At 39.8% G+C, this 19,728-nt stretch overlaps 1 protein-coding gene across 1 annotated transcript in view; it reads left to right on the top strand.

The window, feature by feature from the left end:
- The window catches only part of LOC133549150 (F-actin-capping protein subunit alpha-2-like), a 51,805-nt gene that overhangs the window by 6,819 nt on the left and 25,258 nt on the right, over positions 1-19,728 (top strand). Inside the window, exon 2 of the mRNA XM_061894304.1 lies at positions 16,314-16,377. Within this exon, the coding sequence (XP_061750288.1) occupies positions 16,314-16,377 (64 nt within the window). The remainder of the gene's footprint in view (positions 1-16,313; positions 16,378-19,728) is intronic.

Genomic DNA, 19,728 nt, shown 5'->3' on the forward strand with positions numbered 1-19,728 from the left:
GCCAGGGTATTTAAGTTATCCTGTTTGTTATGGAAAATAAATATAATCTACATACAAATCTCTGAGCCACAATCATAACATCTGAACAGGCAATTTCTGAGGTAACAGCAGAAACATTTTTTTTATCAGGGTCTTATGTTTAAAAAACCTATATTATAGGTAGTGGGCTGTTTTAGGGAATTTTTGATCAAATTATCCGTAGTAGCAATATTAATAATGTTGTGTTTATTCTGCGTAGTGCACTTAAAATAATTATGACCATATCTAGGAATTGATATGATGGGAATTTTCCGATTGTTTGCTTGGTGCTTTGATAAACTGAACGCATCATATACATGGTACTATATTGTGATGTTATGAGCCAGGGAAAAAAAGAACTACCCTACCCAGCATGCAACAGGAGTGACGAGCATGCGCGGTAGCCCGGTATAGGTTGTGTCGCCATGACGGCATCTTGTATGTTGTGATATGCACGCTCTGAACGCAAACGTTAAGAACTCAGCCAACACTCCTCGTCTGCATTATTCATAAACAGACAGACAACATATATACTCCGCTGCTTCACAGGCCGCTGGATGTAGCCGTCAAAGTATTCCCATGCTAGCTAGCCGGTCTAGCAAGCACGCGTCATTCAGTCCAAAACGGCCCGATCTATCCACATCCAGAATTGTCTGGCGGTCGTAAGTGATCCCGGAGTGACCACGCTGTAAGCCAGCCATGAAATTTGCAGAATTGTCCGGTATTTTTGCCAAATGTTCCATCTTTACCAAGAGCCCCTCGACGCCGAAGCCCGTCCGGGCAACGCCATCTTGTTAAGAAAAGGCGTTAACAAAATAAAAGCATGTAAACAACATACGCAAATGTGCGATAAAATAATTGTCGGCGTTAATAGATTGATGAGTTAACTCGTAATTAACGCATTAATTTGCCCACCCCTAATATATATATATATATATATATATATATATATATTTCTCATCATCTGTGGGTCTATGTTGGATGTCAAAGTTGACCAACTTGTGGGTTTGTGTCCAAAACCTTCTACTATCCAGGTGAGAGAATCTAGAATTATTTTTCACCTCCTTAGAGGCCATGCAGCAGCTCAATATGTCAATAAAGCAGCATAAGTTAGTCAGCTCTCTGTGATCACAGTGCTGCTAAAAGTAGTTTGTCTGTGTAAGCACTTGTAATACTAATATTGCTAATACTTGTAAATATTCCGGTCACGACGTGTAAAAGGTGTATTGTTGGCTCTTATGGGTGCAGTAGCGTACTCCCATTACCTGCATTGTTAGCTGTCTTTTGCTAGCGTTTATTTACAAGTTAGAATGTGTGAAATAAAAGAAAATGTGTTATTATCTTACATAAGCATTGTGAATGATAAGCAAAACAATTCCAGTTCTCCTTTTAATAGGCGCCTTATCCATTTGGATGTTTGCTGCGATGCTATTTTCCCAGAGGTAAACCTTCCATCTTATCTTTTAAAGACACTTCCTCGTTACCAGAGACAAACTCAGTGTAATAACAAGAATATGCCGCGTCTGACTTGTCTTGTTGTTGCACCATGTCATGTGCGACTCTGAGCACAGCACAAGTGCTGATGACTCACACGCAAAATAAGTTCTCGTTGTCGTCCTTTCGCCTTGGACACCAAATAAAGTGTCAAAAGTGTTTGAACTTCCTGGTGACAGCGGGGAAACCACACATGTGTACAACAGGAAGTGCTTGTTACTCAATCTGTCGCCTCTACTGAGACGCCTTTGTTCGTCTCAGATTACTGTCAAAGAAAACTAACATTATACTAGGGCTGGACGATACGGCCTTTTTTTAATATCTCGATATTTTTAGGCCATATCGCGATACACGATATATATTATGATATTTTGCCTTGGCCTTGAATGAACACTTGATGCATATAATCACCGCAGTTTGATAATTCTATGTGTCTACATTAAAACATTCTTCTTCATACTGCATTCATATATGCTACTTTTAAACTTTCATGCAGAGAGGGAGATCACAACTAAGTCAATTGACCAAAAGTGTATTTGTTAAAGTTATTAAGCAATGCCACAAACATTCATGTAATTTCCAAAACAGAAAGTGCAAGATTATCAGAGACATTTTAAGTGTCAAATAAAAATGAGCTGCATAATTGGAAATCAAATAGTATTCGTCCTTCACTATGTGGTAGGTTACTACGGACGTTATGAAATTCTCTTCATTCTCTAGCGAGTGACTTTTCAAATGATGCTACATATTAGCAGTAATGCTTCTTTTTAAAGCAACGCTTTTGCCCCACACTTGACAAATTACGGTTGTCTGTTCGACATATTCCCACTTGAAGCCGTACCACCGCCAGACGATGGACGCCCTGCTGTTTTTATTGGGAATTAAGTCTTCCTTCATTTGTTACCAGATCCGCACCTTCTTTGTGTCGTATCACCACTCGTACGGCAACGTTAGCATCACAGCTAACGTTACCCAGTCTGCTACCTCTCTGCTGGGCGAGGGCGTATACGTATGTGACGTATGGCGTGACAGTATGTGACGTGTGTAAGTTTGTGCGCCTGCTTGTCTGTGAGAAGGAGAGACAACAAAGACTGAGAAGAGAGTCTAGTGAAATGCCCGCAGCTAAAAGCAACTGCGTGAGAACGTATACTCGAATGTTACGATATAGTCATTTTCTATATCGCACAGAGACAAACCCGCGATATATCGTGTTTATTGATATATCGCCAAGCCCTACATTATACACATTTAAATGGAAAAAAAACACTACCGGATTTTCCGGACTATAGAGTGCACCGGTATATAAGCTAAATTTTAGGTATTTTTCCATATATTAGCCACACCGGACTATAAGCCGAAGACATATACGTTGTGAAATCAGTTATTTACATAGAAATATTTATTTATACACCTTAATTGTTCCCAAACAGTGTCTGTAACAGGGCAGTAAAACGGCTGATCAAACAAAACAGTCATCATCATAAAAGTTAAAGTACCAATGATTGTCACACACACACGAGGCGTGGTGAAATGTGTCCTCTGCATTTGGTGATTTTAACCCCCAATTCCAATCCTTGATTCTGAGTGCCAAGCAGGGAGGGAATGGGTCCCATTTTTCTAGTCTTTGGTATGACTCTGCCGGGTTTTGAACTCTTGACCTACCGATCTAAAGGCGGACACTCTTAACCAATAAGCCACTGAGTAGGTTGGACCCACTAGCTAGGTCTCCAAATAACTCCACTGTGACGTTTTGGTGAATTTACTGAGGAATTTGTGAAACTGAAACAATACAAAAAGATTGCCATTGTAAGTTAATAATACAAACACAGAGACTCGTAAACGTGTTGGCATATTAGCTAATGCTAACGACGCTAGCTTTATTACACTACATTATATATATATATATATATATATATATATATATATATACTTGTGTACATTTACATATTGTTATGAAGGTGTCTGTCACTACATTATATATATATATATATATATATATATGTGTATATATATGTATATATATATATATATGTGTGTATATATATATATATATATATATATATATATATATATATATATATTGTTATGGAGATGTCTGTTTCTACATTATATATATACTTGCAGTGTGTATATTGTACATATTACATATTGTTATGAAGGTGTCTGTTACTACATTATATATATACTTGCAGTGTGTATATTGTACATATTACATATTGTTATGAAGGTGTCTGTTACTACATTATATATATATATATATATATATATACACTTGCAGTGTGTATATTGTACATATTACATATTGTTATGAAGGTGTCTGTTACTACATTATTGATTACATTACGACAGCATGTACAAATATTCATGAAAACCCTGCTACAGACATCGCACATGGGACGCTTTTGTACATAAGGATTATTTTAGTTAAATTGTAAAACTTAGAAACGTTGCCTAGAGTGATGAATGAAGACTCTATACGAGTAGAACGCTATGGACGGATGTTCTTTCAGTTCAAGGCATTAAAACTGGAAGAATATTTTCAACTCGTCCAAAAGATGGGGCCATAGCACAAACAATGACGCACCTTGTCAGTGTTTCTGCTTGGGTTTAATGCAAACTATCGAACACCAAACATTATGGCCGTTAGAGAAGAAAAATCCCTAAATTAGCCGCAGGGGTTCAAATCGTAAAAAAAAAGTAGTCTGAAATTTACAGTAATATTACAGGTATTGTCAACACGATATTGTGCCTTAAAAGTATTTATACACACACTGAAGTATTTAATTTTAAAAATAGAAACATTCTGTAAATAGACAGTTTCTTGGGTCCAGTCCGCACATGTGCAGTAGCATGCATAATAGTCCATTATGTGAGAAGGGAAAATGATCATGATTATTTATTTTGATGCATTATGCAAGTGCAAGAATTAGGACTAAAAAATATTGTTTTTATGAAAAGAAAACTTGATTTGTTTTATCAGATGTTTATGGGGCCCGGACAAGTTTTTGGGCAAATTTTGTAACTATTTACCCCAGAGTCTTATGACTTGGTGCTTGACGTATGCTAATTGCTAGCATGTTAACTTGTTTGGCAAATTTTGCAACAGTTAAGCACAAAGTCTTATAAGTTGTTACTTGATGTATATTAACTGTTGACATGTTAACCTGTTTTGCATATTTTGTAACTGTTTAGCCCAAAGTCATACAACTTGGTACTTAACTGTTAGCATGGGGACGTTAGCATGATAGCTTTTTTAGGCCAATTTTGCCATTGTACGCCTCAGAGTCTTATAACTGTGTAGGGTTCATATATTAATTGTTAGCATAGCACCAATTTTTCAGCTGTACACCTTAGTCATATAACTTTGTACGTTACATGTGCCGACTATTAGCATGCTAACATGTTTAGCAATTTTTTCCGTCGTACACCACATAGTCATATAACATAGTGTGTGACACATGCTAAAAAGTAATTAAGTACATTTTTGTAGCCGTACACATCAGTCATATAACTTAAAATGCTATGTGGTAGCGCATGCAAATGTTGGATGCTAACATTAGCATGCTAACTTTTTTAGCCATTTTTTTGCTGTATACCTAAGATTCATAACTAGGTACGTGACAAATACCAACTTTTTCGGGGCAAATTTTGGAACGGCTTTCCCCAGAGTCATATACCTTGGTACTTGCTATCATTAGCAGGCTAACTTTTTAAGCTAATTTTACAAGCGTACGCCTCAGAGTCATCTAAATTGGTAGTCAACACCTGTGAACTGTTAGCATGTTTGCATACAGCAATTCCGTTCGGCTTTGTCTTGTGCTCTGAGTTTTGATGTCAATAAAATGTTATATTTAAACTGCTAATAGTGCAAAATGTAAACCGAGAGAAACCCGAGAAGAACTATTTTCCTGCAGGTTTAGTGGCAGGAAGTCACAGCTGTGCTCTAAAGGGTAAGCACGGCTAAGGTGGTGTGTTATTAGCGGTTGTGCCTTGCATCATTTACAGACCATGATGGTCTGACTATGGTCCTTTTGAAAACTTCCCTAAAACTGTCCAGTTGACTTTTCTTCCATTATCCACATTTTCTTCATTTTGACTTTCTTTTCTCACTCCATGCAAAGAATAAACCGAACTTGATGGTTGATACTGTTACCTGATTGGCTGTCACTCCCGCTGATCACTGATCACTTCTCACGTTGCTCCGAGTGCAACCAACTTTGCTTACTCACTTTTGCTTACTTTCGACGGAAAAAAATATATTGAATGTTTTATTGAATGCATTTCTTATTGCTATCGGTGACGTTTCTATTGCAATATTTATTGATGTTGATTTATTGCCAACTTTACAGTACTAAAGAAATACTTGAAGTACTCCACCAATTTTCATCTCACAATTATAATAAAATGTTGTTTAAAGAACCTGAATCCAAGCGGTGATCCACATCATCCGCCACATCTGATTGCTCGTTTCTGATATTTTCTGCAAGTGACCCAGGCGGGGATCCGCATCATCCCCAAAATCTCATTGTTCGTTTCTGTCATTTTCTGTTAGTGAAGTTGGAGGAATAACCCTTTGTCAGGGTCGAATTGTAAGAAAAATGTGTTTATTTCCTCTAAGTGAAATTGGACAAATAACCCTTTGTCTGGGTCGAATTATAAGAAAATGTTGTTTATTTCCTGTAAGTGAAGTTGGACAAATAACCCTTTGTCTGGGTCGAATTGTAAGAAAATGTTGTTTAAAGAGCCTGAATCCAGGCGGTGATCCGCATCATCCCTAAAATCTCATACCTTGTTTCTGACATTTCATGTAAGTGAAGTTGGACAAATGACCCTTTGTCCGGGTCGAATTGTAAGAAAATCTTGTTTATTTTCTGTAAGTGAAGTTGGACAAATAACCCTTTGTCTGGGTCGTCGTGCATACCACAATATCATTGCCAGGAATGGAGATTTCAAAGTTTCCTCATGTGATCCTTTTTCATTGGAAATGACAAAATAATCCGCCAGGTTTTTTTTGGAATGGACGTGAGAATCTTTGCTCGGTGCTATTTTTATCATCACAGCACGAGGTTGCTGCTGTTGTAAAAGTCCCGATCCTTTATTTCTCGGGGATTGAACAGGCTGGTGGGGTAGAGTCTTTCTGCCGCCTCCTCACTAGACAGAGTGTTTGATTTGAGTCGGCCTGCAGCTCTTTGACAACCACTAATCTGCTGGCAATGTATGAATATTCATGACTACCCCCCACCCCCTGAAAGGATTCCTTATTGTACTGTCTACTGGTAAGTGTTAGCATCTGGGTCAGTTTCAGACTCGTGAGACCTGGTCATGAATGCACGTACAGTAAGCAGCAATAAAGGGCCAGGACCGCACAAAGACCTCAAGACTCCCACAGGGCGACGACGTTTTGTCCCTTTTGTTATTTCAGCTCTCTGGCTGACGTCATGTCTGCCTGCTCGGCCCACCTTAAGGCCGCGAAGAATGAAGACTCCATGTCTCACGCTGACATGCTCTTCGGGGTGCTGCCCACACTCTTTACAACTTGGCCAAGCGGCTCCACTGCCAGGCTTGCAGGTCTGAAAGTCCTACGTAATAAATGTGACCACATGAAGTCTGCAAAGAGGAAGTACACGGCAAACATCTTCCTGGCCACTCGTATCGCCCGACTCACCAGCTCACTCACAAATCTCCACAGGATGTCTGTTCTGGACCTTGTTCCTCAGAACCTGTGTGGTTCTGAGGAAAAACCCTGAAATAGGACAAATAACGCTTTGTCTGGGTCAAATTGTAAGAACATGTTTTTCATGTAAGTCAAGTTGGACAAATAACCCTTCGTCTGGGTCGAATTGTAAGAAAATTTTGTTTATTTCCTGTAAGTGAAATTGGACAAATAACCCTTTGTCTGGGTCGAATTCTAAAAAAATGTTATTTAAAGAGCCTGAATCCAGGCGGTGATCCGCATCATCCCCAAAATCTCATTGCTCGTTTCTGACATTTCCTGTAAGTGAAGTTGGACAAATAACCCCTTTGTCTGCGTCAAATTGTAAGAACATGTTCATTTCCTGTAAGTGAAGTTGGACAAATATCCCTTCACCTGGGTCGAATTGTAAGAAAATGTTGTTTATTTCCTTTAAGTGAAGTTAGACAAATATCCCTTCGTCTGGGTCGAATTGTAAGAAAATGTTGTTTATTTCATTTAAGTGAAGTTGGACAAGTAACCCTTTGTCTGGGTCAAATTGTAAAAATGTTGTTTAAAGAGCCTGAATCCAGGCGGTGATCAGCATCCCCAAAATCTCATTACTCGTTTCTGACATTTTCTGTAAGTGAAGTTGGACAAATAACCTTTTGTCCGGGGCTAATTGTAAGAAAATGTTGTATATTTCCTTTAAGTAAATTGGACAAGCAACCCTTTGTCTTGGTCGAATTGTAAAACTTTTTTATTTCCTGTAAGTAAAGTTGGACAAATAACCTTCGTTTGGGGCGAATTGTAAGAAAATGTTTATTTCCTGGAAGTGAATTTGGACAGATAACCCTTTGTCTGGGTCGAACCGTAAGAAAATGTTGTTTAAAGAGCCTGAATCCAGGCGGTTATCCGCATCATCCCCAAAATCTCATTGCTCGTTTCTGACATTTCCTGTATGTGAAGTTGGCCTTCCGCCCGATTGTAGCTGAGATAGGCGCCAGCGCCCCCCGTGACCCCGTAAGGGAATAAGCGGTAGAAAATGGATGGATGGATGGATGGAAGTTGGACAAATAACCCTTTGTCTGGGTCAAATTGTAAGAACATGTTTATTTCCTGTAAGTGAAGTTGGACAAATAACCCTTTGTCTGGGTCAAATTGTAAGAAAATGTTGTTTATTTCCTTTAAGTGAAGTTGGACAAATAACCCTTTGTCTTGGTCGAATTGTAAGAAAATGTTGTTTAAAGAACGTGAGAAACTACGGGTGAAGGAAGACGTCTTACTTTTAGGCTGTCGGTCACTGTCAATCATCTACTTTCAAATATTTGTCTTTATGCAGACATACTCAGAGCTTTTGTCTACATTATACTCTTAAACTGAAGAAATAATCCATACAGTGTTTATAATTGCATTAAAATACATCATAATGATGCAAGTCTGGCTGTGCGATATATCGATATCCATGATATATCGCGGGTTAGTCTCTGTGCGATATAGATAATGACTACACCGTGATATTCGAGTATAAGTTCTCACGCAGTTGCTTTTAGCTGCCGGCATTACACTACAGGCTCTTCTCGCTCTTTCCTGTCTTTCCTTCTCACAGACCGCAAGCGTACCTTCTTACACACGACACACACTGTCACGTCATACGTCACATACGTACACGCCCTCGCGGAGCAGAGTGGTAGCAGCATGGGTAACGTTAGCTGTGATGCTAGCAGAGCCGTGCGAGTGGTGATGCGAGAGTGAGAGAGAAGGCGCAAACGAAGAAAGAATTAATTCCCAAGAAAAACAACAGGGTGTTCATCATCTGGCGGTGGTTTGGCTTAAAGTAGAAATATGTCAAACAAGAAAATATCGAGATATGTACAGTAGGGCAAAAAAGTATTTATTCAGCCAACGATTGTGCAAGTTCTCCCACTTAAAATGATGACAGAGGTCTGTAATTTTCATCATAGGTACACTTCAACTGTGAGAGACAGAATCTGAAAAATAAATCCAGGAATTCATTTTGTAGGAATTTTAAATAATTTATTTGTAAATTGTGGGGGGAAAATAAGTATTTGGTCAACCGTTCGAAGCTCTCACTGATGGAAGGAGGTTTTGGCTCAAATCTCACGATACATGGCCCCATTCATTCTTTTCTTAACACGGATCAATCGTGTTTATACCAAATTGGATACATGGATGATACAGCAGAGGATTGGGAGAATGTCATGTGGTCAGATGAAACCAAAATAGAACTTTTTGGTATAAACTCAACTCGTCGTGTTTGGAGGAAGAAGAATACTGAGTTGCATCCCAAGAACACCACACCTACTGTGAAGCATGGGGGTGGAAACATCATGCTTTGGGGCTGTTTTTCTGCTAATGGACAAAACGATTGATCCGTGTTAAGGAAAGAATGAATGGGGCCATGTATCGTGGGATTTTGAGCCAAAACCTCCTTCCACCAGTGAGAGCTTTGAATGGTTGACCAAATACTTATTTTTCACCATAATTTACAAATAAATTCTTTAAAATTCCTACAATGTGAATTCCTGGATTTTTTTTCACATTCTGTCTCTCACAGTTGAAGTGTACCTATGATGAAAATTACAGACCTCTGTCATCATTTTAAGTGGGGGAACTTGCACAATCGGTGGCTGACTAAATACTTTTTTGCTCCAGTGTATCGTGTATCGCGATATGGCCTGAAAAAAAAATTGAGATTTAAAAAAAAAAAAGGCCATATCGCCTAGTCCTAGATGCAAGTCACCATTTAAAAGGATATCATCTTTTATTTACTGTTACTGTAGAATTGTTTACCATTGTACTGTCATTGGAGTACTAAATCAACCAATACAAATATGATGGAGTCATTTCTGTAAGCAAAAATGTAAATTATTAAATATTGAACATCTTGAAGTGTTTTTTTACCCCAGTTGGAAAAATAAGGGCAAATCACGTGATAACAACATTTTCTCTCGTTTGTCTTGTTGATGGGCTTATATTGCCTGTGCGACTCAAAGATGAAATATTACCTCAATTTATCTTTATAGTCATATTTTTTCTTCGAAGGTTTTGTTACTTTGCAGAACTTCTTCCTGGCGAGTCGGCCGGTCTCCGCCCACTGAGACAAATATTGTGAAGGACTGTAAAGAGTGTTCAGTTGCTGAGAGCCGTGCACAGAGTGAGACCTCTCTCTTTCAGTTTGAAACCAGGGACGAAGTAAGGCGAGGCTCGACAATTCTGATTCGCCAACATGTCCGTCACTCAAAAAAGAAAAACAAAAACTCTGCCTATTGTAGTTATTTGTTGCAGTAATTAAAATCTCAATGTCGATTAAGCCTGCGGCCCGATTCAAGACTAGCGTCTCCACAGGATTACTCAGCGGAATAGACAGTTGGCCTAGAAGCAAAGAGACCTGTAATTATGTCTTAATTATGCTGCATACTTATGTCAGACAGACAAGGCAGCTTCTGGGAATGTCTCTTTGCATGGTCCTCTGCCAAGGTCTGCTTCTAGTCTGTAGTCCCAGTGCTCCTTCAGGGATGAGGAGACATGCACAATGTCTTATGTGACCAAGAAGCAAGAGCTCGGCGATAAACCGATAGAGATGTAATCCATATCAATAAACCAATGTCAATATATATCTCAATAGAGATGTAATCCTGTGTTTTTCAACCTTTTTTGTTTCGAGGCAATTTTTTTTTCATTGAAAAAATGCGGAGGGACGCTACCAGCAGAAATCATTCAAAACTGAAAATTCGGCACAATTGTTGGATATGACTTTAAAGCATAAGCAAGCATGCATGACTACAGCTCTTGTCTCAAAGTAGGTGTACTGTCACCACTTGTCACATCACACCGTGACTTATTTGCACTTTTTTGCTCTTGTAGTATTTTCCTTTAGCAGTTCCATAACTTCCTTCGAGCGATATTTCCCACATCAACTTTGTTATAGCAATCAAAACTATTTCAGTTGTTTTTATCCCTCTTTGTGGGGACATTGTTGATTGTCAAGTCATGTTTGGATGTACATTGTCTTTGCTCCGCAGTAAGTCTTTGCTGTTGTTTACTTTGTAGCCAGTTCAGTTTTAGTTTTGTTCTGCATAGCCTTCCTTAAGCTTCAATGCCTTTTCTTAGGGGCACTCATCTTTTGTTTATCTTTGGTTTAAGCAATAGACACATTTTTACCTTCACCCTGCCTCCCGCTGTTTCCGACTTTAGCTATCTGCTGCCACCTACTGATATGGAAGAGTATTACAGGGTTACCTCTGCCGAGCTCTAGACAGCACTGACACTCAACAACAACACATATTTTGCAGACTATAATTACTGGTTTGCAAAAAATATTTTAACCTAAATAGGTGAAATTAGATAATCTCCCACGGCACACCATACTGTATCTCATGGCATACTGGTGTGCCGCGGCACAGTGGTTGAAAACACTGATGTCAATATACTGTATCTCTTGAAAGATGTAATCCATATCAATAAACCGATGTCAATATATATCGCGATAGAGATGTAACCTATATCAATAAAAAAATGTGTCTGATAAAATGTTCAACCATTTTTTTTCTTCTTCTTGGCCGGGAGAACGCGGAAGTTGCAAAGCAAGGTTGATTGCATGAATAAAGTTAACCAAGGTATGCGTTGGTAACCGATAGAGATGTCCGATAATATGGGACTGCCGATATTATCGGACAATAAATGCTTTAAAATGTAATATCGGAAATTATCGGTACCTGTTTCAAAAAGTAAAATTTATGATTTTTAAAACGCCGCTGTGTACACGGACGTGGGGAGTAGTACAGAGCGCCAATAAACCTTAAAGGCACTGCATTTGCCTGCTGGCCCAATCACATAATATCTGCGGCTTTTCACACACAAGTGAATGCAACGCATACTTGGTCAACAGCCGTACAGGTCACACTGAGGGTGGCCAGATAAACAACTTTAACACTGTTACAAATAGGCGCCACACTGTGAACCTACTCCAAACAAGAATGACAAACACATTTCGGAGAACATCCACACCATAACACAGCATAAACACAACAGAACAAATACCCAGAACCCCTTGCAGCATTAACTCTTCCGGGACGCTACAATATACGCCCCCGCTACCCCTGCCCCCCCCACACACACACCTCAACCTCCTCATGCTCTCTCAGGGAGAGCATGTCCCAAATTCCAAGCTGCTGTTTTGAGGCATGTTTAAAAAAAAAAAGAATGCACTTCAGTAATAAATATGGCAGTGCCATGTTGGCATTTTTTTCCATAACTTGAGTTGATTTATTTTGGAAAACCTTGTTACATTGTTTAATGCGTCCAGCGGGACATTTCAACAAAACAGTTTGAGATGCCACCTCAGTAGAAGCATTTAAGTCTCACCTTAAAACTCATTTGTATACTCTAGCCTTTAAATAGACTCCCTTTTTAGACCAGTTGATCTGCCGTTTCTTTTCTTTTTCTTCTATGTCCCACTCTCCCTTGTGGAGGGGGTCCGGTCCGATCCGGTGGCCATGTACTGCTTGCCTGTGTATCGGCTGGGGACATCTCTGCGCTGCTGATCCGCCTCCGCTTGGGATGGTTTCCTGCTGGCTCCGCTGTGAACGGGACTCTCGCTGCTGTGTTGGATCCGCTTTGGACTGGACTCTCGCGACTGTGTTGGATCCATTATGGATTGAACTTTCACAGTATCATGTTGGACACGCTCGACATCCATTGCTTTCCTCCTCTCCAAGGTTCTCATAGTCATCATTGTCACCAACGTCCCACTGGTTGTGAGTTTTCCTTGCCCTTATGTGGGCCTACCGAGGATGTCGTAGTGGTTTGTGCAGCCCTTTGAGACACTAGTGATTTAGGGCTATATAAGTAAACATTGATTGATTGATTGATTGAAAATTAGGCATGATAATGTGTTCATTCCACAACTGTATATATCGGTATCGGTTGATATCGGAATCGGTAATTAAGAGTTGGACAATATCGGGATATCGGCAAAAAAGCCATTATCGGACATGTCTTGTAACCGAGCAACAACACAGGAAGTGATCACTTGTCAGTGGGAGTGACACTTGGTTGATTCTCTGCATGGAGTGAGAAGAGAAAGTCAAAATGAAGAAATTGTGGATAAAAGTGAAAAGGTTTATTGGACAGTTTTTGTACGTTTTCAAAAGAACCGTAGTCAGACCGTTGTGGTCTTTAAATAGCTGTTTCCATTGCAGTTTTTTGCAAATTAAAAGCGATATTTCTAAAAATTTTGTGTTTCTACTAAAGGTGTTTAGCGTCATGTGCTGTAATTCTCATAAAATCTCATCCCACGAGACTCTGCCTTGAGGAAGATATTACAGCCACCACTGTTGACGAAGGCACAGGGTGATTGCACGGAGGCATCTTCATTATGTTTGGCAGCAACTACCATTAAGTAGGGGTGTAACGGTACACAAAAATTTCGGTTCGGTACGTACCTCGGTTCAGAGATCACGGTTCGGTTCATTTTCGGTATTGTAAGAAAACAACAAAATATAAATTTTTTGGTTATTCATTTACCAAATCTTCCACCAATAATAGGTTTCTTAGTGGAATATTTGATCTGAAGTAATGAGAATAGGTCAATAATTCATAATCACATTGATTTTGATTCAATATTATGTTTTGAGCAATGACAGTTTGAAAGAAAAAAAATCAGCTTAGTCCACTTTTTCTAAATTACTTTTAACTTTTAAGCTTTTTTATTTCACTTTTGTTTAAATGATAAATGGGTTGTACTTGTATAGCGCTTTTCTACCTTCAAGGTACTCAAAGCGCTTTGACACTACTTCCACATTTACCCATTCACACACACATTCACACACTGATGGAGGGAGCTGCCATTTAAGGCGCTAATTGTTTATTTTAATAGTATTTTTAGACTGTGCCGTGGGCCTTTTAAAACAGTGGTTCTCAAATCGGGGTATGCGTACCCCTGGGGGTACTTGAAGGTATGCCAAGGGGTACATGAGATTTTTTTTTAAATATTCTAAAAATGGCAACAATTCAAAAATCCTTTACAAATATATTTATTGAATAATACTTCAACAAAATATGAATGTAAGTTCATAAACTGTGAAAAGAAATGCAACAATGCAATATTCAGTGTTGACGGCTAGATTTTTTGTGGACATGTTCCATAAATATTGATGTCAAAGATTTCTCTTGTGTGAAGAAATGTTTAGAATTAAGTTCATGAATCCAGATGGATCTTTATTACAATCCCCAAAGAGGGCACTTAAAGTTGATGATTACTTTATGTGTAGAAATCTTTATTTATAATTGAATCACTTGTTTATTTTTCGACAACTTTTTAGTTATTTTTATATATTTTTTTCCAAATAGTTCAAGAAAGACCACTACAAATGAGCAATATTTTGCACTGTTTTACAATTTAATAAATCAGAAACTGATGGCATAGTGCTGTATTTTACGTCTTTATCTCTTTTTTTCAACCAATTGTGCTGGAGTCGCTGGAGCCTATCTCAGCTGCATTCGGGCGGAAGGCGGGGTACAGCCTAAATTAATTGATTATTCTCGCCTGTATGTAGATCATCAGTTCTTTAAAAATCACCACATCTTCAATTTCATGGCAAATAATGCCAACAAACTTAGAATATGGCAAGTTAGTTTCAATGTCATTTAATAGAGTGGCACTCAATACCTCTAGCATTTCATCTCTGGCTTGGTGATGACCATAAGCTCTGTGTTTCCCTTTAAGAAAGGCGGTATGTGGGGTGAGTGACGTGTGTAAGTGAGGAGAGGGGGCGATAAAATGTTCAGGAATGTTAACAGCATGGTGGATGTCCGCTTGGCTTTGTGGAAAACAAAGAGTTGTAACAAATCGACGGCCTCATCATTCCGACCAAAGAGCAGAACTGTAGGGACTCACTTTTGGGTAAAAAGAAAATACATCGGCCCTGCAGGGAACGTCTCCCCTGCGCTCCTCGACTACGGTCTGGGAGCTGAAAAGCAGGAAAGGTGAAACATGATGTTTCTTGGTGCCTGGTGAGGCTGGATCTTTGAAAATCAGTGCACCTGTTCGTAAAGTGTTCCTTTTTTTTTATAGCCCGATTACATTTTTCAAAACATCTTTCCATCTTCATAAGCGAGCCATATGCTGAAAAGTGACTCCTTAAGCCACTTTTCATCGAAGCTTTGCTTCCTGGGTTTATTGCTCGCCATGACTAAAACAACACGCGGGAGTCCTAATACCGGAAATGCAGTTTTTGTGATCGATACAACTTTCGGCGAATCAACATTTAAGAAATTGTACCGGAAAGTTCATTACTTTGAAGTCGACCAATAATTATAAATTAATAATAATTAATAATTTGACCCGGCAAATATAAACAAAACAAAACACACAAAGAAAAACAAGCAAACCTGGAGGTAAAAATGATTGTAAAAATGTGCGTCCTTTCTGATTTCAATGCGTAAAAAGACACAAAAAGTAGCATTCATTTCCAACGACCTTCCATCACATCTTTTTTCTCCTTGACCTCATGAACACACCTGTCTGACAGGTTACGTCTCATTATGCGGCATTAATATGAAACCCAGATTTCACACGCGCTTTTTCATAAACCGCATGACAACATGCGTGCGCATTTTGAGTTTTGGATTGTTCACCCAAAGTGTGTCGCTGCACACTTTGACGCCTGCGTCCAACGTCCTCCTTCGCTCTACATGCACAGACACGCACTGCCGATGAGGGCCCTGGAGACACACACACACACACACACACACACACCTCATCGACATGCGACAACCTGACTGAGACATCAGACTCCGCCAACCATCTAGCGAGTCCTCAGCACATTTTTATGCCCTTATATGGCTGTGAGTGATGTGGTAGGGAGGGGCTGTGGTTGCACCGTCATGTGACCTCCAAACAGGAAGTGTTGTGGAGCCGCGGCAGAGAAAAGTAGAAGGAGAAAATGGGCATGTGCACACATGTACACGCATTCATGCTGTGCCGAACATCTTTTTGCGTGCAGTCAAAAATTGTGCAAATCTACTAAAATGTCATATTGAAAATGTTCGGCTCATATGAGAAGACAATGCACTAACTATTTGTGCTTTTATGTCTTGGCTGCAGGTGCGCATAGCAGCAAAATTCATCATTCACGCACCACCCGGAGAGTTTAACGAAGTTTTCAACGGTGAGTTTCAACAGCATTCTTGTGTGTAGAGTAGTACCTGGGCTCTTATACCGCTCTCGGACAATTCTTATGGGATAGGAGGGACTTTATGCATCCAACGATGGGGAAAAGATGAGCTTGCTGTGCAAACCCAAGCTGGTAAAAATAGGGAACCATTAGAGAACATTAAAAACTAAAAAAAACAACAACACAGAGCTGATGCAATCAGTTGCCACTTCAGCGGCGCCATTTCTACATACAACTACAACAGTATAACACAACGAAAAATGTAATTATGAAACGTATAGCATGCATAGACAAACAACAAAGCAAGAACACAATTTCAACACCCACATACACTGTGGTGGCGTAAGCAGTGTTCCACGCCATCAGAAATCACGACAAAGCACTCATTGTTTCTTAACGGGCAGTAAGCCTGTAGACAATGACAACGTGACAAAGTACAGTTGCAAGCAAAAGTATGTGAAGCCTTTGGGATTACTTGGATCTCTGCGTAAATTGGTCATCGAATCACAATAGACAAACACGGCCTGCTTAAACTAATACTGCACGAAAATATAACAGGTTTTCATCTTTTTATGGAACCCAACATGTGCAGGGAGGAAATCAATCAACCAATCATTGTTTATTTTATATAGCCCTAAATCACAAGTGTCTCAAAGGGCTTATGCAACGACATCCTCGGTTCAGAGCCCAAATAAGGGCAAGGAAAAACTCACAACCCAGTGGGATGTCAATGTGAATGACTATGAGAAACCTTGGAGAGGACCGCAGATGTGGGTGACCCCCCCCCCAAACCCCTGTAGGGGAGACCAGATGCAATGGACGTCGTGTGGGTCTAACATAATATTGTCAAAGTCCAGTCCATAGTGGATCTAACATAATAGTGAGAGAGTCCAGTCCGACAACTGCGCAAGAAAAAGGACACTGCGTGGAGGAGCAGGGACCGGAGTACCTACAGAGAAGCGAAGTACCATTTGATGGTACTTGATGTCAATATGAATGACTATGAGAAATCTTGGGGAGGACCACAGATGTGGGTCGAATGTGTCTAGCATAATATTGTGAAAGTCCAGTCAATAGTGGGTTTACATAAGAGTGAGAGTCCAGTCCATAGTGGATCTAACATAACATTGAGAGTCCAGTCCACACTTGGGCCAGCAGGACACCATCCTGAGCGGAGACAGGTCGGCAGCGCAGAGATGTCTCCAACCGATGCACAGGCATGCGGTCCGCTCTGGATCCCGACTCTGGACAGCCCGCACTTCATCCATGGCCACCGGACCTGTGCACCCCCTTCCACAAGGGAGAGGGGGGCAGAAAATAAAAGAAACGGCAGATCAACTGGTCTAAAAAGGGGATCTACTGTATTTAAAGGCTAAAGTATATAAATTAGTTTTAAGATGGGACTTAAATGCTTCTACTGAGGTCGCATCTCTGTTACTGGAAGGGCATTCCATAGTACTAGAGCCTGAATTGAAAATGCTCTATAGCCCGCAGACTTTTTTTGGGCTCTAGGAATCACTAGTAAGCCGGAGTTCTTTGACCTTGTGGTTCAAATATTTTTTGAACCCAGAGGTCAGTGGTTGGCAGTCCGAAACGTTGAAAGAGCCACATTGGACCAAAAATACAAAAAACTCATCTGCCTGGTGCCGCAAAAAATAAAAAGCCCTATATACGTTCTATAATGAAGGCAACACATGATATAAGTGTCCATATTAGCTATAACAGCCTACTATCAAAATGACTGTGTCGCAGGCTGAAACAAATCTTCGTTGACAGAAATGTTGAAATGTGTTGTTTATTCTACACATTTGTACAACAATACAAACTATATATATTTTTTTCACCATTCTTTCTGTAACCAACCGGACCAAACTCACAAGCATTACAAACATAGCAGCTAAAATCAATGGCCTAACCACACCAAACATTTCTGATTTAAACCACAGGTCCATCATTCGACTGGCAAACACAATAGTGCAGGATATCAGTCACCCGCTACACAAATACATAATCCCACTACCATCAGGGCGCAGGTACAGAACAATCAAATTCCGGAGGGCCTGCCTCAGGAAAAGCCTTATCCCTGCAGCTATAGCCGCCCTAAACAGCAGGCCTGGCCGACCCGTCTGATAAAGCGTGTAAATGTGTTGGTCATGTATGATGTCTTTTTTGTTATTTTTGTTTTGTGATGTGCAATGTCTATATGTTTAAATGTACGGCAGTGAAAATGAATTTCCCCACGGGGACCAATAAATCTAAATCTAAACTATTAGTAAATCAGAGGCTATTTAGAAGGTGATATAACTCTTGGAAATGACTGGCTTTTAATGGCCAAAAGTATAGATGTGTGTGTCCAAGTGTAGACAGCAGGCTGTCTTCTTTTAATAGATTTATTACAATCTTTGGCAAGCTAGGTAATGTTTGCTGTGGTCTGGAACAACATGGCACACACACAACTATTTGAACTGCAGCCAATATTACATACAGATAATGTGCAGACCTGCAAAACTAAATCATATACAAAGAGGATAAAAGTAAAGGAAATTAAATGAGCTCAAATATACCTACAAACGAGGCATAGTGATGCAATATGTACATACAGCTAGCCTAAATGGCATGTTAGCATTGATTAGCTTGCAATCATGCAGTGAACAAATATGCCTGATTAGCACTCCAACAAGTCAATAACATCAACAAAGCGCACCTTTGTGCATTCATGCACAGCATTAAACTTTTGGTGGACAAAATGACGGAGTGGAAGATTTTACATGTAAACAAACTGTTGCGTCACAGTCCACACTATGGTGAGTTTAAGAACCGCCAAATTTAGTAGGGCAAAACGATGTCCACCAAATACTCTCATCAGTGAAGCATACACACAAACATATTAAACAGTGGGGTTTCCAACAATTGGGAAGGTTTCTGTCATGGTTGTCCTCAAACAAAAAACATACTAAAACAAAAAATACTTTTCCCTTTTCAATCCTTTTTTAAAAATGCTCCAGGGAGCCACTAGGGCGGCACTAAAGAGCCGCAGGTTGCTGACCCCCGCCCTAGGCTAATGACTTCTCCAAGAGTTGATTGGAGCCAGGACTGATGAGATCACGTGTTGGTTAAAGCTCCCCTGCCCTATACAAAACACACACCTGTGATAAGTGTGCTGTTCTCCAGAAGCATTGCCTGATGTGAACCATGCCTTGCACAAAAGATCTCACAGAAGATCCACGATCAAGAATTGTTGGCTTGTAAAAAGCTTGAAAGGGTTACAAAAGTATCTCTAAAAGCCTTGATGTCCACGGTAAGAGAGACCGTCTACAAATGGAGAAAGTTCAGCACTGTTGCTAG

Source organism: Nerophis ophidion, linkage group LG03 (assembly GCF_033978795.1).
Source record: "Nerophis ophidion isolate RoL-2023_Sa linkage group LG03, RoL_Noph_v1.0, whole genome shotgun sequence".
NCBI lineage: Eukaryota > Metazoa > Chordata > Actinopteri > Syngnathiformes > Syngnathidae > Nerophis > Nerophis ophidion.